Here is a 20,648-nt window from a genome sequence, read left to right as displayed (position 1 = left end):
TCCTTCATTTCGACCTAGGCCAAGGAGCCCGCCTTTTGTGTTATGCTGATGATATAACTCTAGTAATATATGGGGGGCGCTACTCACAGAAAGCGCAAAAAGCACTCGACATCCTGCATAAAAAATTTAGAGAATTAGGCCTGAAAATAAATCCACTCAAAACTAAGGCCCTCCCCATCAAAATTCCAAACCCACCAAAACAGCTGTTCCTCGGTAACTCTCTTATAGAGTACGTCAACACCCGCCGGTACCTAGGGGTATACATGGACAGAAATCTCACCTTTGTCACAGAAATAAAATACCTCCGAGATATCACCAAATTACGCCTCAACGCCCTTAGATCTTTAGCTGGCAAAGGTGAAGGAGCTTCATTTAAAGTCTTACGTCTTTTCTATATTCAGGCAATAAGATCTATTATTGATTACGCAGCGCCTGCCTTACCCACCATCAACCCAAAATTAGCCGACAAACTGGAGGTTATACAGAATGAGGCACTAAGAATTATGACGGGATCACCAATGTGGACCCGTCTTTGCAACCTCAGAATGGAATGCAACATCGAATCTATTAACATCAGAATCAAAGCAAGAGTCGCTAGCTTGGCAGCCAAGCTTACACGTATAAACTCCCCCCTCCCCCTTACAACAGATTAACGGCGGCTGCTAACCTACACCCCGACATCCTAAACAACACCTGGAGTCACTGCGCCGCAAAAGCCATTCACTCCTTTAACCTAAATCCCATCATAAATCTCCCCCCAGATGAACCAAGTGTAGCGTATCATCCCCGCCCTCCTTGGGATCCTCCCCTATTCAATCTTATCATTACAAGCTCTCCCCCTAAAGCCCTCACTCCCGTACAACAATTACGCCAAGAGAGCTTAATGCAAATTGCCTCCCTCACCTCCCCCAACTCATCAACCTACTATACAGACGGCTCTGTGAATAACAATAAAGCAGGTGCGGCAGTCGTATGCCGAGAACACTCATTTGGCCTGCGTGTATCAGATGGAGCCTCTACACTCCAGACTGAATTAATTGCAATTCTTACCGCCATGGATGATGCCCTAGACATCAACCCAACATCCCATACAATCATCCATTCACACTCCGCCAGCGCAATACAAGCGCTAAGAAAACAGGAGCCGTCTGATAACACTCATTTAATTACTGACATAATTGCCACCGCGCAAGAAATACGAGATGCTGGCGGAACTATAACAATTAATTGGATACCCAGCCATGTAGGTATCAAAGGGAATGAATTGGCAGACCAACTAGCCAAAGAAGCCACGGAATATTCACACGTTCAGGTTGACATAACACAGAGCCTCACTCAGATCAAAAGAACAATTAAAATGCAGGCAGCAACAATCAACCGCTCAGAACACGAGCATCAAGTCCAGGCAGGCTCCCCTTCTGCAATATGGTATGCTGCCGCTACAAAATATGAGCCAATAAATGCTATTAACAAATTCAAAAGCAGAACACTTAAAAATATACGACGCCTCCGCCTGGGATACGAGTATAAGTGTAAAGCTCATATACTCACAAATGAGGCACAACCCAGCACGTGTGAAAACTGCAACACTGATACCCCATTCCCGTTTCTCCACTATATTCTCAGCTGCCGAAACACCAATAAATTTAACAGACCTGTCAATCTCCCCAACCCAGATACGCCCCGCATAAATACGGCAGCCAGCCCCGAGGAGACACTTAAACAAGCAGGTGCTGCAGTGATTGCTAATACAACCATAACAACCCTAGCAAACATCACTGCACACTTCCCCCCACCCTTTTAAAATCACTCAGTCAGGCAGCCACAAATGTCTCAGTCACCATGTCCCCTTCCATACGGTTCAGGTACCGTTAATCCCCGCTAATCCCCCGCCTAACGGTCACCTGGTCATCTGTCCCATTATACCCTCCCACTCTAAAATCACTCGTGTGTTTGTGCCTGCATGCGCGGATGTTTTTATACATCAACGTGTGCAGGCATATGATGCACCTGTGAGCTATATTATTTAAAAAAAAAAAAAAAAAAAAAAAAAAAAAAAAGGCCATACAGAACCACCACGGTGTTTTCTTCCCCCTCAAATACAGCCCAGACAACCAACTAAGAAATCCAGTAAAAAATCCACTGACTGGGCTAATGTAAGGCCCGGCCCTCCCTATAGGGGAGGAAATCGTCAACGAACGAACGAACGAACGAACGACCATCGACAGCAGTGGGTTGGGACTGATCTAATATCAGTCGCTATACAGTAGTAGTTTTGTGGTGACGACCACAGCTTCACCCCAGAAGGACAGGAGGTCCCTTGGTGAGCCACGAGGTGTTCGCACCTGCTGCCACAGCGAGCTACGAGGGAATACCACCCTCTGCCGCTATTCTGGTGAGCCACGAGGGTCCAGTACCCTCTGCCACAGTGAGCCACGAGGGAGAAATACCCTCTGCCACTACCAGGACAGGAGGTCCTTTGACGAACACGAGGGAGAAATACCCTCTATCACAAACAGGGCAGGAGGTCCAATAGTGGACTATACGGGGCCAACACCCCTAGCCACCCCAAGGGTAAGAGCCCCTTGTATAAAGCCACAAGTGGGTCCCAGGGCCGATCGACCTGGTGCCACGGCTGTGTCGGAGACAAGAGAGAAAGTCGCCTCTGTGCTACCCTCCCTGTGTAAGAGAGAGAACACGGCCTCCATGTGTCCTCTATATTCAGCCAACTCCTGCAGGAGTAGCTGGACACCAACCGGGAGAGTTGCCCCGAAGGTGTCCCCCGAGCAAAGACCCAGTCCCAGTCGGGACCTACCTCCCACACCCGGGAGATTCTTGTCTTCCCCAGGCACCAGCAGGAGACGAGGCCGCAGCCCACACCTGACGGCGCGTCCCCTGACAGACCTCCACAGTCCCCGGACCCCCGGGCGAGCCCAGCAGCCTACCAACGCTGTCCTCCTCCTGCCGCAGACTCTCCGACGCCAGACACGACTGCTTCACCTGTTTGGCTCCAGTCCTGAGGGCCACCACAACAGGTCGAGGCCCCACATAGACGGGCCTCCCTGCCCCACTACGACAGGACCCGGAGAAGAGGGTCTACATCAGGTCGAGACCCCAGGCAAGAGGGTCTCCCTGCAACGCCTCAGTGGATCGGACCCGGGTCGAGTCTCACCCCAGCGGGTACGGTGATTCCCGCCACGGGTAGAGCCCCCGGAGGTCCCCTTAAAGTGACAGAGTGATATCGCCCCAGAAAATCGGGCAAGATTAGTGACCTTCCCTCCTACAGTGAGACAGGGACAGTGGTACAGTGACAAAGTGAATAAGAGGGATCCCACCTATAAGTGCCCGTGATTACTTTCCCTTGATTAAAGACTATAAATTCTGGGCCCGTGAATCTAGTGTCGTTTCCCCAGCCCAGAATAGAGGAGTTCCCCCTTACCAGTGCACGCGCGGGCGAGAGTCGCCGCGCCGAGCCCAGCCAGTAAACTGTAGTGATCTGCTCCCCCTGTTCTTTTATAGTAGTAATCCTCCCCTGGCTCATCAAGCCTATACATCCCCATTGTACCAGTGCACTAAGACCTTTTGGACTTTAATGAAAGTCAGTCACATTCACTTATGGAACCTTAACCCATTGTAAAGTGTAATTATAGTGTGTGTGAATATCCCGTGTTATCTTAACGTAACTTTGTATATCTGTATCCCCTGTCCAGAATATCATTCTATGTAATATTGCAACGGTGTTAGAATTAAGGTAATAGATGTGTTAAAGGTGGACTGCCTAGTTTTTATGTCCTGTTCCTTTGTTAGTGCTTTACTTCCGGTCCAGAAAGAGGACCCCGCTCAGTAGCTAGTGTTTCTAGTACGAGGAGTCGGCCTAAAAACACTCAGCATAACAGTAATATACCCCATACAGACTCCCAACCTTGTTTATTCCTTATGTGAACAATTCTAAAAGTGACGTATAAGCAATATTGTAGATAATTCACGATCTCCCTGTATAAACATTGTAGTGTGTATTAAGTGCAACTCTATTTTGTGGTGCTAAGTATTAACTCTGTGTCTCTGTTCCCCTGTATTTCAAATATCACTCTACGTGTATTGTTACGATTAGAATTAAGGTAATAGATGTGTTAAGGTATACTGCCTGGTTTTTATGTCCTGTTCCTTTGTTGGTGCTTTACTTCCGGTCTAGAAAGAGGACCCTGCTTCAGTAGCTAGTGTTTTTACGACGAGAAGTCGCCTTAAAAACACCAGCATAACAGTAGCAGCAGCAGTAGTAGTAGTAGCAGCAGCAGCAGCAGCAGCAGCAGCAGCAGCAGCAGCAGCAGCAGCAGTAGTAGTAGTAGTAGTAGTAGTAGTAGCAGCAGCAGCAGCAGCAGCAGCAGCAGCAGCAGTAGTAGTAGTAGTAGTAGTAGTAGCAGCAGCAGCAGCAGCAGCAGTAGTAGTAGTAGTAGCAGTAGTAGTAGTAGTAACAGTAGTAGCGGCAGCAACAACAATAACATTAGCAGCAGTAGCAGCAGCATAGTAGCAGTAATAGTAGTAGTAGTAGTAGTAGAAGTAATTTCAACCCCGGTGATCTGCAAGCTGAAACTGACCTCGAATCCATCCTCCTCCTGTCGAGGGATTGAGAGGAAGTTCAGGGACGCTTGTATTAACCGGGCAGCTCCACCGTCCCGTCATATGGGTGCCACTACGTGAAGGCGTCCCTCTCCAGCACCAACAAAGGGAAGAAAGCTTGCATTAACCCCCCTCCCCCAGCTGGATGACGTCTGAAGGTTTTACACACACAGCAGAGGCGGGAAAAAGTTCACGATATTAAGAGGATAAATACAATGCAGTGAACGCTAAAAATAACTCTGCTGGAGGGAGGGTGAGACGGGGGAAGCCAGTGTACCAGGGAGTCCAAGGATAAACACCACCTGTATTGTTTATTTTCATTTATCATCGCGAAATTAGTAGTCGTATCAAAGATCTATCAGCAGCCTTGTAAAGTTTGTGTTTTCTATATTTTTTTGGTGTATAGAACAGCTCTTGGAGAAAATTGGTGACCAGATAGTGTGACTCATTTTCCTCTCGGCCACAAAAACAAATATATGAAGTGCACAGAGGGAGCAGAATATACCAGGGACCCTACGTATACTGAGTGAATTTCTTGTTTGTTATTTTTGCACCGGTAACCGCAAAATCATTGACGGTATCAAAATTCTAGCTGTGGAATTGTGAAGCTTGTGTTTTTATCTGTCTTTTGATATACAGAAGACCGCTTTAGCCCGGGAAAATCTGTAGCTAAAAAGCGTGACCAAGTGTTGTACGTTACTTATGCAGCAGATGGCAATGTTAGACAGAATAGTACAGTAATGTGTAATAAATAAATCGCTTAGGAAAAGGTGGTAGGGAGCTTCCTTAACCGACTATATGAGGTAACAGCTCCGTAACTATATTCTTTTTACTCTAGCTTGGCCTAAAGCTGCCGCCATCTTTTAGTTACGAAGAAGTGCTATGTGAAGGATGTAGAGCCGTAATGTGTTTTTTGTCGAAGCCACATGGAATTCAGTGTAAAACAACGAAAATTGGCGCTAGTCACGAAGAAGTGCCATGTTTGTTTTTCTAAGCTGCGTGAAATAAGACGCAAAAGGGAGAAAAACAGTTCTAGTCACGAAGAAGTGCTATGTTATGTTTCTAAGGTACGTAAAATAAGATGCACAAGGACGAAAATTGGCGCTAGTCACGAAGAAGTGCTATGTTTGTTTTCTAAGCTACATGAAATTAGATGCAAATGGACGAAAATCTGGGCCAGGTTAGAATAGTAAAAGTATCCGCTTAATTAGTGCGTCTACCTGCCGTGCGCTAAGGTAATTTGAACCCCAGGTAATTTGAACCCCCAGGTAATTTGAACCCCCCAGGTAATATCATCCCTGAGGTAATTTGAACTCCTAGGTAATTTGAATCCACAGTAATTTGAACCCCCAGGTAATTTGAACTCCCAGGTAATTTGAACCCCCAGGTAATTTGAACTCCAGGTAATTTGAACTCCCAGGTAATTTGGAACCCAAGTAATTTGAACCCCCAGGTAGTTTGAACCCCAGGTAATTTGAACCCCCTGGTAATTTGAACCCCCAGGTAATTTGAACCCCAAGGTGTGGCGATGGTGTATGTGGTGCGCAGAAGGGCGAAATTCAGCCTCATAATAACGCTATGTGCAGCCTTCGTTATTTATATTATGTAAGTGCTGTGGAGCCGTTAGTTTGTCTGTTTTAGTGGACTTTCAAACACCTCCTCCTTAGCGATTTATTCTGTGTCTGATTCGTCTCTGCCTTTGTCTGTCTGTCTGTCTGCCTCTCTCTGTTTATCTATTACTCTACCTATCTATCTACCTACCTACCTACCCACCTACCTACCTACCTATCTATCTATCTATCTACTTGTCTACCTATTTCTCTCTATCTATCTACTTACGTATCTACCAATCTATCTATCTATGCATCTATATATATATTACGACACATGAATAACACATAACACACACATGAATAACACACATAAATAACACACACATAAATAACACACATAACACACACATAAATAACACACATAACAAACACATAAATAATACACATGAATAACACACATGTGAATAACACACATGAATAACACATAAATAACACACATGAATAACACACACGAATAACACATGAATAACACATGAATAACACACATAAATAACACAAATAACACACATAAATAACACACATGAATAACACACATAAATAACACACATGAATAACACATAAATAACACACATAAATAACACACACAAATAACACACATAAATAACATACACGAATAACACACACGAATAACACACATGAATAACACATAAATAACACACATAAACAACACATGAATAACACACATAAACAACATATGAATAACACACATAAATAACAAATAAACAACACACATAAATAACACATAATAACATAAATAACACACATGAATAACGCACACATAAAAAACACATGAATAACACACATTAATAACGCACATGAATAACACATGAATAACACATATAAATAACGCACATGAATAACACACCAAAAACTGATAATAAGGACCTTTTTAGTATACTTCAAGTCTTTATTATCAACCATATATTCTCAAAGTCCCTAGCACCTCTTCCTTACCGATTTATTTTTTGATACAGCTGGCCAATAATGGTTTGTACGCCACTTATGCAGGAAATGATGTTATTTTAGTGATTTAAGTAACACAGAAGAGGACAGCAAGGAGTAATAAGCAAAATAAATCGCTTAGGGAGAGGTGTTGGGGAGCTTCCTTACTTGATGAGATACGGGTTTGTCTTTCCAGTATCAACACAGATTGCATAAATAGCCTGTAAGAATGTATTAAGGTGTGAAAAAATATCACAGCTAATACCATCACATCAGTCCTGAGTGGGGCAGCCCTGGCATGTATTCAGTATGGACGGTGCGTATTGGTGGCCAAGTGGTGCCATGTGGCAGTGTGTGGTACGTTGGGCTACTGGACCTCAGGGAATGGGCTGTGAATTCCATGGCCAGAATAGGACACGTAAAGCATAATGATAGTAATAATAATAATAATAATAATAATAATAATAATTATAATAATAATAATAAAAATGATGATGATGATGATGACAATGATGATAATAATAATATAAATAATAATAATAATAAAAGCCATATCTGTTCTTAATTAGTTACTGACGTTTTTACTGTGTTTCAGAAAAGGAAAGATGTTACACTTCTTGCCTTCAGGTGAGTGTGTGGGTGTGATCTCTCTCTCTCTCATACACACGAACAGTCGGTTAAAATGGTTCAGTGGGTTAGAGCGCTCCGCTCTGATCGAAGGATCGGAGGATCGAATCCACCCAAGGGTCATTGGTAGACATCAGGAAGGGCATCCGGTCATAAAATGCTACACGCTCCAGTCCAAAAGTCCTCTACCCAGGGGCAACGCCTTAGCCCTTCGGGGATACCTGGCGTAAAACCAAAGTAATATAATAATAATAGTATTCTAGTATTTTTAATCTACCGCCCTCCCCTACCCTTCCCTTCTTCCCTGCAACACATATACAGGGTCCAAGTGGGGCTGAGAGTGTTGCGTATCCCTCGTGAAGGTAACAGGTGCATAACTACCCCTTCTTCCTCGTCAGTGATGGAGAGGGACGCCTTCAGGTGGTGGCACAGATATAACCACGTGACTCAACTACCTGGTTATAGAAATATCCCTCAGTTCCCTCCCTATTCCCCAAAAGGAGGATGGTGGACTGTACGAGGGCAACTAAAACGTACTATGCAACCTATTTTTTTTATCAAAGGGTATATGGTTACACGCACACACACACACACACACACACACACACACACACACAATGTGTGGCCAGACCCACGAATGTTCCACTACCAACTGTATGTAACTGTATTGGCTGAAGGAGGTGTGCGGCACGGCCCACCACCTTCGTTTGTTGTATCAGCACTCAGTGCCTTCTAGAACAATAAATATTTCAGTTCAGTTGTTTTAATTCCAAGCTAACTCCCGATCTTCTCCTTCTTTATTACTGTTATGGTGGTGGGGCAGGGGCGGGGTGTGTGCGAGGGTGGACTGCCAGGCAGGACATCACCAGGCTTCACCATCAACTACGAAGGCACAACAGTGAGTATTAACCTCCTTTTTTCTTAGCGATTTATTCTCCTCGCTACACTTCAATAACCCTCTTGTATGTTATTGCAAACTATGACTTTAAAACGATATACTGCATATGTAACATCAGAGAGAATGTTACAGTGTAATATGCAAAATAAATAGCTTAGGAAGAGGTGATATACAGCCTTTTTATTCTTATATCTACAGACTTTCATGAGCAATATATTCCAGGAGAAGATTTAGACTCAGCAGAACATAATTATCTGAACTAATGAGCCTCGTATGAATATTAATCAGTCTCTCTCTCTCTCTCTCTCTCTCTCTATCTAATCAGATATTGAGGTTGACAAGGGGAGTGCGTCTTGGAGGCTGTGGAATGACTCCTGGCCCGGCACATGCAATTCCTACACCACCAGGTCAGTTCACAACTGTCCTTACCCCCTTTTATAATAATAATAATAATAATAATAATCTATCTATCTATTGCCAGACGCCTTAATCCCGTAAAGGGTGGCCACAAACAAATCTCCTCCATGTTGCCCTGTCCCCCGCCGTTTCACTGCCCTGCTCCCAGCTCACACACCCATCTCTCAGATACCTCTCCACTCCATCCCATCCTTGGCCTCCCCCTCCCTCTCCCCCCCCTCCACCTCACTCACATATACTCTCCTCGTCAGTCTCTTGCTCTCCATCCTCTCCACATGACCAAAGTCACCAAACGACTTCTGTGTGTTTCTTCTAACGCTTTCTATCAAATCCACTTCCACACCACAACGCCCCTTTACTTCCTTATTTGTCAGTCTGTCTCTCCATGTGACTCCACAGGCTCCTCTCAAATAACTCATTTCCACTGCTCTCACTCTTGACTTCTGCCTCTCCAACAAGGTCCAAGCTTCACTTCCATACGTTAGGGTTGGTATCACAATACTGTCATGTACTGTAGTAACTTTTTCACTTCAGTGCTCACTTCCCTGTTTCTTATCACTGCTTTCAAGGAACCAGCAACCTTTCTTCCTTGTTGTACCCTTTCAAGCACTTCATCCTCTAAACTTCCATCCTTACTCATCACACTACCCAAGCACGCACACACACACACACACACACACACACACACACACACACACACACACACACACAAACACACATATATATATATATATATATATATATATATATATATATATATATATATATATATATATATACCTAAATGCACTCACATTGCCATCTTCTCACTATCCAGACTCAGCGTAAATTCATTGACTTCATTTTTCTCGAAGACCATAACTTTACTCTTCCCTACATTCACCTTTAGATTCCGTTTCTTACACACTTGTTGCAGCTCAGTATTCAAGATGGAGGGATGGTAAGTTTACACCTAAAGGGGACAGAGGATCGTGCCTGAGAAAGTGGGTTGTGATATATCAAGGCTGGAACTGTATGTGCATGTGTATGACTGTGTGTTACGATGAGTGACTGTAACTGTGTGTGACTATATGTGACTAAGTAAATGTGTGACTGTATGTGACAGTGTGTAACGGTATGTGACTGTGTAACTGTATGTGACTGTGTAACTGTATGTGACTGTGTAATTATGTGACTATGTAATTGTGTGACTGTGTGTAACTGTGTGTAACCGTGTATAACTGTGTGACTGTATGTAACTGTGTGTAACAGTATATCGCGGTTCTGAGTGGTTCCAGAGTGACTGTGACATTATGAACTGAATATTGTACTCTTTTCTTACTCCAACTTTGCTAAACTTGCCATCTCACCATCGTAAAATATGATGCTAGTCACGAAAAAGTGCCATGAAAAAGGATGTAGAGCCGCAATACTGTCTTCATGTGCCACTAAGCTCCGTGAAATAAGCTGCAGAGGGGAAAAATCTGGGCCAGGTTAAGGTGTAAGAACTACAGCATCTCTAACTGATAAATGTTTTTTTCGTGCGTGATGTGGAGGTGTAACTGTCTGACTGTGTTACGCTCTTGACTGGCATCCCTGAGTGCGTGTGGTGCTTCTAACTGGTTCATAAGTAACTGTGACATGCTAACTGACTTCTAACATCCCTATCTGATGACTGACAGGTTCGGGCGTGATGTGGAGGAGGTGTAACTGTCTGACTGTGAGTTACGCCCTTAACTGGTATCCATGAGTGCGTGTGATGCCTCTAACTGGTTCATAATTGACTGTGATATTGCTAACTAACTTCTAACATCCCTATCTGATGACTAACAGGTTCGGGCGTGGTCTGGAGGAAGTATGGCTGGTCTCCTACCCCGGGTCTGGCAATACGTGGCTGCGGTACCTGCTGGAGGCGTCTACAGGAATATTCACCGGATCACGATACAACGAAACCACACTAAGGAAGAAAGGTAAACGGGGATTGTTTTCAGCTGGACATACACAAAACTCACTGGCCTATTTTATGAACCTCTACTACTGCCTGTCTATCTATGTATCTCTCTGTCTGTCTCTCTTTCTACCTCTGTCTTTCTCTCCCTCAGGTGTTCCAGGCAAGGACGCCAAAGAAGACGCGGGTATAATGCTCGTACAGAAGACCCTTGTATAATACCATCACAACTACTAGCATTGCCTGTCTATCTGTCTATCTACCTGCCTACCTACCTACCTGTCTGTCTACCTGCCTACCTACCTACCTGTCTGTCTACCTGCCTACCTACCTACCTGTCTGTCTACCTCCCTCCCTACCTACCTGTGTATCTATCTATCTATATCTTTATCACTTGCCTCAGGTTTTCTCGGCGAGGGTGCCAAAGAAGGCGCAGGAGTGACGCTGGTACAGAAGACACACGGCCCCGTTTTTGAGACAGAGTTTCGTCACGACCTGTACTACCGTCACGTCCACACCCACGCACACAAGCCCACCATCCTCCTACTGCGCAACCCAGCCAGGTCAGTGCGCAGGTCAAAATGGACTGAGATTAATATGATTCAAATATGTTTCTATAAATCGGAACTACGATGCTATGTCTGTTGTAGCCTCTCTTGTGTATTTTATGGCTGTCATCATTCCTTCAAGCTCACAGACACAATTAACCTAATCTAGCCTCTTCTAGCAAAATAAAACATAACTCAGTCTAGCCTAATGTTATCTTATTTAACCTAGTGTAATGTAATGGAATTTAATCTAACCTAACCTAGCATAGCAAAACATAGCTCAATATAACCTAGCATGTTACAAAAAATATGCTAGCGTAACCTCACCTAATCCAACCTAACAGCAAGACATAACCCATTCTAACCAAACCTTTTGTTACCTAACTTAACCTAGTACAGCCTGACCTAATCTAAACTAAAATGGAGTATCTAATTTCGCGTCTTTTGTTCCTGTACAGAGCCATCATCAGTTCCTTCCAGTTGCTGCTCCAACAAGACGCCAACAGACACACCAAACGGGCTCCACTGCACGCCTTCAACACCTCACGTATGTCTTTTATACAGGAGGATGGGAGTAGGGATGGGAGTGTGGATGAGAGTAGGGATGGGAGAAGGGAAGGGATAGGAGTAGGGATGGGATGGGCGTAGGGATGGAAGCAGCGATTTATTACACCTCTTCTTCGTGATTTAATTTCCATCTTACTGGTTAATATTCCTCTGTCTTCTATCTCCCTTTTTCCTTTTTTTTTCCACCTAAATTTTACGAAACTGATTGTCTTCTTAGTATAATAGGAAAAGTGTATGGTAGGATACTTATTGACAGAGTTAGAGAAAGAACACAGGAATTAGTTGGAGAAGAACAGGAAGGCTTTAGGAAGAGAAGAGGTTGTGTAGATCAGATATTCATTCTTAGATCTTTAGTGGAAAAGATTCTAGAGAAGGGAAAGAAGTTGTATGTGGCTTTCATGGATTTGGAGAAAGCATATGACAGGGTGGATAGACAAGGATTGTGGAAAGTGTTAAGAATATATGGAGTAGATGGGAAGTTGTTGAATGCTGTGAAGAGTATGTATGATGGTGCTAAGGCTGCAGTGCGTATGGATGGTGAAACAGGGATGTGTCATGTCTCCATGGTTGTTCAATCTGTACATGGATGGGGTAATAAAAGAGGTACAAGGTAGGGTAGTGGATGATGGAGTGACCCTGGTGAGAGAGGATAGTGTTTGGAAACTCCCAGTACTGTTGTTTGCATATGATACTGTGTTGTTGAGTGAAGACGAAAGGGAGCTGCATGGCTTGGTGGATGAGTTTGGGAGAGTGTGCAAGAAACGGAATCTAAAGGTGAATGTAGGGAAGAGTAAAGTGATGGTCTTTGAAAGAGGTGAAGTCGGTGAATGTACAACGAGGTTGGATGGTGAGGAATTGGAAAATGTGAGTATGTTTAAGTACTTGGGTAGTGTGATAGGTAAGGATGGAGGTTTGGAGGGTGAAGTGCTTGAAAGGGTACAGCAAGGAAGAAAGGTTGCTGGTTCTTTGAAAGCAGTGATAAGAAACAGGGAAGTGAGCATGGAAGTGAAAAAGTTACTGCATGACAGTATTGTGATACCAAGTCTAACGTACGGAAGTGAAGCTTGGACGTCGTTGGAAGGACACAAGTCAAGAGTGAGAGCAGTGGAAATGAGTTATTTAAGAGGAGCCTGTGGAGTCACATGGAGAGACAGGCTGACGAATGAGGATATAAAGGAGCGTTGTGGTGTGGATGTGGATGTGATAGGAAGCGTTATGAGGAACACACTGAGGTGGTTTGGCCATGTGGAGAGGATGGAGGGTGAAAGACTGACGAAGAGAGTGTATGTGAGTGAGGTGCAGGGGGGAAGAGGGAAGGGGAGGCCGAGGATGAGATGGAGGGATGGGGTGGAGAGGTATATGAGAAAGGGGTGTGTGAGTTGGGAGCAGGGCAGTGAAATGGCGGGGAACAGGGCGACTTGGAGGCGATTTGTTTGTGGTCACCTCAAACGGGATTGAGGCGTCTGGCAATAGATAGATAGATAGATTGTCTGTCCACTTACTTTTCGCCTTTTTAGGGACTTTAAGGCAAATTCGATGGTTCCATTTTATGTTCTTGGGGAAGTTTGAACCTCAGCAGAATTACTTGTCAACCTGAAGCAAAATTATATTCCTTGGTATAGTGATCCCCGTGTAGTCTATCTATCTATCTATGTCTACCTACCTACCTACCTATATCTATCTATTGCCAGACGCCTTAATCCCGTCAGGTGTGGCCACAAACAAATCGCCTCCATGTCGCCCTGTCCCCTGCCATTTCCCTGCCTTCTCCCTGACATACACCCCCCTCTTTCATAAACCTCTCTACTCCATCGCTCCATCCCATCCTCAGTCTCCCCCTCCTTCTGCCCCCCTCCACCTCATTTACATATACTCTCCTCGTTAGTCTCTCGCTCTCCATCCTCTCCACATGGCCAAACCACCCCGGTGTATTTCCCGTAACGCTCTACCACATACACATCCACGCCACAACGCTCCTTCTAAAATCTCTTTCTCTTTTGGTATGCATAAACTCTCTCTCTCCATCAGTCAGCATTAATTCTCAGTCTCCTCTTCAATCAGCATTAATTCTAAACCTCCTCCTTCGATCAGCATAAATTCTAAATCTTCTTCACTCAGCATAAATTCTGTCTCCTCCTTCAATCAGTGTAAATTTTAAGCACCTTTGTCCTTTGATATTCGTTACTTCTAAGTCTCCTTTTCCTTCATTCAGAATAAATTCCAAGTCTATTTCTCCTTCAATCACCATTAATTCTAAGTCTCCCTTTCCTCCAGCCAGCATAAACTCTGCACCTCCTTTTTCGATCAGCATTAACTCTAACCACTCACTCGACGTGGTGCTGCTCTCGGGTGCCTGCCCTTTCCTCTCTTCCTTCCTTCTTTCCTGCCTTCCTCTTCTGTCTTTCTTTCCTTCTTTCTTTCCTCTGCTGTCTGCGGGTGACTCAACACTGAGTGACAAGCCAAATGGTTTCCTGTACACCAGGAAACCATTTACTACGCTGGGTGGTAACCATATAACCAAATTATGGCGCCTGGTGGTTTAGTGGGTAACTAAGGCCCTCCAATCGGATTGAGCCGGTGAAGGTTTATATCCAAGGGATGGTTGGGGTTTACTGCTCACGTAATGCCACTCAGGGATGAGTGAGGCTGGTCACTCATCTTAAATGTCCGGACCAACTTGCCTAGCCCCGGGCTCCTACGCTCCTAGTGGGGCAACACAGGATTAGATGGAGTATGTATGTATGTATGTATGTTTTTCTCCCCCCCGCCCCAGTGTTTCGTGACTATGTAAATGTGGCAACGTCGCTGTGGGAGGAGCTGTACACAGACTGGCTGCTGGCCAGTGAGGCACCGTTACATGTGCTACACTACGAACACCTACGAGTACACCCAGTACTTATACTACGACGGCTACTGCGATTCCTTAGGTAACGTGTACACTTGTCGTCATCATCATCATCATCATCATCATCATCATCATCTCTCTCTCTCTCTCTCTCTCTCTCGGCTACAATGCTTGCTCAGGTTAAGTAGATTCATTCAGTCATTTATCAATCTGTCTGTCTATCTATCCATCTGTCTATCTATCTGTGTGTCTGTGTCTATCCGCCTATCATCCATCTACTCATCCACTATGAACATCGTGAAGCACACATGACGCGGATAAAAGACAACCATCGAAAGGTAGTATTGCTTTGATAAATACAGTACATTGTAGTGATGATGATGATGATGTTACTACTACTATTACTATTACAACTACTACTGCTACTACTACTACTACTACTACTATCTATCTATCTATTGCCAGACCCCTTAATCCCATACGGGGTGGCCACAAACAAATAGCCTCCACGTCACCCTCTCCCCCACATTTCACTGCACTGCTCCCAACTCACATCCCCCTCTCTCATATACCTCTCCACTCCATCCCTCCATCTCATCCTTGGCCTTCCCCTCCCTCTCTCCCCCTCCACCTTACTCACATACACTTTTCTCGTCAGTCTCTCACTCTCCATCCTCTCCACATGGCCAATCCACCTCAATGTGTTTCTCCTAACGCTTCCTGTCACATCCACATCCACACCACAACGCTCCTTCACATCCTTATTTGTCAGTCTGTCTCTCCATGACTCCACAGGCTCCTCTTAACCCGTCACGTCCCGAGGTTTTCCGCACCTCCAACATTCCCCAATCCCGAGGTATTTTCGAAAAAAAAAAAAAATTGGCTAAAACCTCCGCTTTTGGTGAGAAACATCGAAAATTCATAGAGAAATCGCTCACCTGAGGTTTAAAATACTCAATCCAGGTAAGAGTTCCTCCTTACCTGACTGGGTTTTCTAACATGCTGGCACCAAAGAAAACGAGTTCTATGGGAGGGTAACTATTTCACACAACTCATAAACGGTATTTCTTTGTTTACTTGGTACGAATTTATATGTAGTATGAGAGTATATTGGTTTTCAAACAGTAATATAGGCATTATAAGCATTGTTTCACTCACTAACTAATCACCATACCTGACCTTTTTTTGCCACATTACCTGATCATTATTTCTGACTGTTTCTTCCTCTAATGCTATGTAAACTTTGTCTTCCACATTGTCATCGATTGGGGAATCACTCTGGCCCTGAATATCTTTACTGGCCAGGTCACTGGTAGCAGGTGAATTGCCGAGACAATGGCATGAGGGGGGGGAGGGGGGAGGTTATGCGGTGTAAGGCATTGTCCCTGCTTGGCATCTTGTAGAGGAATAGAGGAAGGTGTCCTGTGTATACGTACGAAAAATCACGCAAGAAAATTGAAAATTGTGCAAATTAGGGACCTTGCAATTGCACGACGTACCGGTACATCGCCAGGACTGGCAAATGCAAATCGTTGCAACGCACCCATATGTCGATGGGACGGGGCGGGTTAAATAACTCATTTCCACTGCTCTCACTCTTGACTTGCGTCCTTCCAACAACGTCCAAGCTTCACTTCCATACGTTAGAATTGGTATCACAATAATGTCATGTAATAACTTTTTCACTTCCATGCTCACTTCCCTGCTTCTTATCACTGCCTTCAAGGAAACAGCAACCTTTCTTTCTTGTTATACCCTTTCAAGCACTTCACCCTCCAAACTTCCATCCTTACTCATCACACTACCCAAGTACTTAAACATACTCACATTTTCCATTTCCTCATCATCCAACCTTGCTGTACATTCACTGTCTTCACCTCTGTCGAAGACCATAACTTTACTCTTCCCTATATTCACCTTTAGATTCCGTTTTTTACACACTCTCCCAGACTCATCCACCAAGCCTTGCAGCTCCCTTTTTCTACACGTAACAACACGGTTTCATCTGCAAACAACAATACAGGGAGTTTCCAAACACTGCCCTCTCTCATTAGGGCCACTCCAACATCCACTGCCCTACCTTGTATCTCTTTTATAACCCCATCCATATACAGACTGAACAACCATGGAGACAAGACACATATCTGTTTCAACCCAACCTTCAAATAGAAAAACTCAGTTCACTATCCACACGCACTGCAGCCTTAGCACCATCATATATACTCTTCACAGCATTCAACAACTTACCATCTACTCCACATATTCTTAATACTTTCCACAATCCTTGTCTATCCACCCTGTCATATCCTTTCTCCAAATCCATGAAGGCTGCATACAACTTCTTTCCCTTCTCTAGAAACTTTTCAACAGAAGATCTAAGAATGAATATCTGATCTACACAACCTCTTCTCTTCCTAAAACCTCCCTGTTCTTCTCCAACTAATTCCTCTGTTCTTTCTCTAACTCTGTCAATAAGTATCCTACCATACACTTTTCCTATTACACTAAGAAGACAAATGCCCCTATGATTACCACACACTTCTTTTTCCCCTTTCCCTTTGTACAAGGGAATAATTATACCTGACTTCCAATCCTCTGGGACTCCACCTTCCGCCCAGGCCAATCTGCACATCTTCCACATCCATTCTACTACTATCTCTCCCCCATGCTTCAGCATTTCATCACACACACCATCAATTCCTGGGGCTTTCCCCATTTTGACTTTCATCATTGCTTCCACGACTTCCATCATACTGATTTCTTCCTGTCTTCTCACCCCCCTCCTTCTCCCAGCCATTCCCCAGCCACTTATACTCACATTACTTTCTATCTCTATGTTCAGCAATTCCTTAAAGTGTTCTCTCCATCTGCTCACTTTTTCTCCCATCTCAACAAGTAATCTACCATTTTTATCTTTCACTCCCCTACTAACTTCATTGCCACCCTGTCTTACTCTCTTTACCTCTTTCCAGAACATTTTCTTACATTCCCTCCACTTGACACTCAAATTCCTTCCAAATTCCTCATCTACTTTCTTCTTACTCTCTCTTACTAATCTTTTCACCTCTCTCTTACTTTCTACATATAACTCTCTCTTCTGTCTCTCAACTTCTTCCACGCCCCTATTTCTCATCCATTCATTATATGTTTTTTTCTTTTGTGCCACAGCCTGTCTCACCTCTTCATTCCACCACACTGTTCCTTGCACCCCCTTTCGTCTTCTCTTCACCCCACACACCACCTCACATGCTGCACATATTTCTTCTGTGAATATCTTGCACTACTACTACTTCTACTACTACTACTACTAATATAACGATATTCTTTCGTTCTGCAGCGTACCAGATCACACGAATAATAACAAGAATAACAATAACAATGGCGTTCTCTTGTTCAGCAGCGTACCAGAACACACCAATAAGAACAATAACAAGAATCACAATAACAATATCGATGTTTTGTTCTGCAGCGTGCCAGAACACCCAGGTCGCCTCCTCTGCCTCTCGTCACACCTACAGGGCCACTTCAAGCGAGGAGAGGGAACAGATCTGGACCCCTTCACTGCGAGGGAAAAACAGGGGTTTAAACTGGCAGTGGACAGGGTGACAAGGCTTCTGATGCTCCTTGGCTATCCTACACCGCCCTATTGACACTCTTAGGCTCAGGGTTCATACAGGAAGCTTCGTAGTTCCTTCTCCCGGGTGATTCATTCTGTATCATATCACTAAGAGGGAGAAATAAGGGTTGAATTTGGCAGTGGTCAGAGTGACAGGGCTTCTCCTACACCGCCTTATTCACTCTCAGGCTCAGGGTTTATACAGGAGGCTCCATAGTTCCTTTTCCTGAGCGCTATAATCTGCACCATATTCAGGACTCTAGCACGACACTAACAAGGAGCTAAGCGAACCTCATTGCCATGGCAATAATCACTGACAAGACATCACGCACTGCAAAGCCTTGCAGTCCTTCGCTGGATGAATATGGATGGACAGTACAGCAAGCAGAACTTGTGTCAGTACCAGTGACTGCAGAACTATGGCCATCAGAGATGTCAAAATCCCTCTGTTTTGGTTGCAAAAGAGGTTTTTAAGAGACTGTTCGTTTGCCAAAGAGAATGTTCCATGTTATTTCACCTGCAGATGCCGTGGATCTCCAGTGAGCTGTTCCAGAGTTCAGTACTTCCAAGAAATTGAGGATAGCTTTGACTCTGATTAGATTTTCTATGAATATTGTGATTCTTTTTTCCCGTTTGAAGAGGATTATCTCTGTATGCTATTGGACTAAATCTCAGTGTTATTTTAGTAGTTATTACGGTTATCATTCACAAAAAACTGTGTTATGATTTATGGCTGAAATGTTTAGTTACCTGAATATTATAAAGGATGATACAAGAGCTTATATTCACATGTTCAATCACTGATATTTCTTGGATATGTGCTGTAATTATACACCCTGTAATTGTTTTTTTTTTTTTTTTGCTAAATTTCTCAGTCATTACAAGTATATAAACTTTCTAAAGAGAAAAATGTTCATTTTAATAAATTATGAAGTCTATAAAACATTTTGGGGTTTTCAACATTTTTTTTTTTCTAGAGACAAATAATACTGTATAATATCCTTAAATATGTATGAATATGACTGCCTACGATTTATTTACAAATTATCATCGTACAATAAACAGGATCGGCAGCCATCTTGGATTTCCAGCTTACAGTAGTTGGTTTGCAAGGTTGTGCGCCTGGATATTGTTCCTGATGGTCCAAGGATTAAAATGGAATACTACAACCTTTAAACAATCCATGCTGATTAACTAGAAAAAGTGGCTTTTGTCCACTGGGTATCTTGTCGTTGTCTTCTAAACAGCTTGGAAATTTCGTAACCCCTATTCCATACTGATTTATGCTACACATTACGCCTGATAATCCTCTTGTGTTACTGATGAAAATTATGTCGATATTTTAAGGATAAAAGTAATATATACGAGACAATATGTAATATGCCCGGAAATTTCGTACCACCTTATCCTTGTCGACTTATTCTGAACGTTGTACCCTTTCTCTTGAGTTATTGATGCAAACTGTTTCGATAGGGATGGACGATACTAGTATTTTTAAATCGCTACGATACCAAGTATTTCCTACCCCAGTATCGGCAGTATTGAGTAACGATACCAAGTAGGCTACTAAGGCGCTGGTATCGGTCTGAACGAGTACTCTGTGAAAATGAATGTGAATATTGTTATTTTTCAATACTTAACCATCCATCAGCACTGAAATATAGAGAGTATCGCATAATATGATGAATAAAGACTAATAATTACCATCTGTATCGAGGATAGGTAGTTCTTATAAAATTAATGTCGCCATTAAAGAAATAAATAAACAGGAAATAAAAATACAGTGACTACTGTTGTTCCACGTACGTATTTCTGCACTATATTATGCATCATCATAATTAGTAAAGAATAACCAGAATAATATATGCTACTTGGGGTTAACATAATGAAACAGTATCATATCAGAACATTAATGAGGGAGAAACTTGGCTGAAAGCTTGGTAAACTCCCAAACCATTTCCCAGAGCCCCACTCCTACCTTGATGTCTATAACTACAGTACACGTGCATCAGCGACAGTTTCATCTTTCAT

At 43.5% G+C, this 20,648-nt stretch overlaps 1 protein-coding gene across 1 annotated transcript; it reads left to right on the top strand.

The window, feature by feature from the left end:
* The first annotated feature begins 1,971 nt into the window (after nucleotides 1–1,971).
* Nucleotides 1,972–18,651, top strand: LOC145416948 (sialate:O-sulfotransferase 1-like). Its single transcript, XM_080285800.1, has 6 exons — nucleotides 1,972–2,012; nucleotides 10,927–11,063; nucleotides 11,445–11,604; nucleotides 12,048–12,136; nucleotides 14,930–15,083; nucleotides 18,402–18,651. Exons 1-6 carry the CDS (start codon nucleotides 1,972–1,974, stop codon nucleotides 18,649–18,651), a joined length of 831 nt encoding a protein of 276 aa, XP_080141926.1.
* The last annotated feature ends 1,997 nt before the right edge of the window (nucleotides 18,652–20,648 follow it).

This window comes from Coenobita brevimanus, chromosome 108, assembly GCF_032717465.1.
Source record: "Coenobita brevimanus isolate Jiangsu-jjx chromosome 108, ASM3271746v2, whole genome shotgun sequence".
Lineage (NCBI taxonomy): Eukaryota > Metazoa > Arthropoda > Malacostraca > Decapoda > Coenobitidae > Coenobita > Coenobita brevimanus.
The sequence above is the reverse complement of the archived record's forward strand: the minus strand, read 5'-3'. Positions and strand labels throughout refer to the sequence as shown.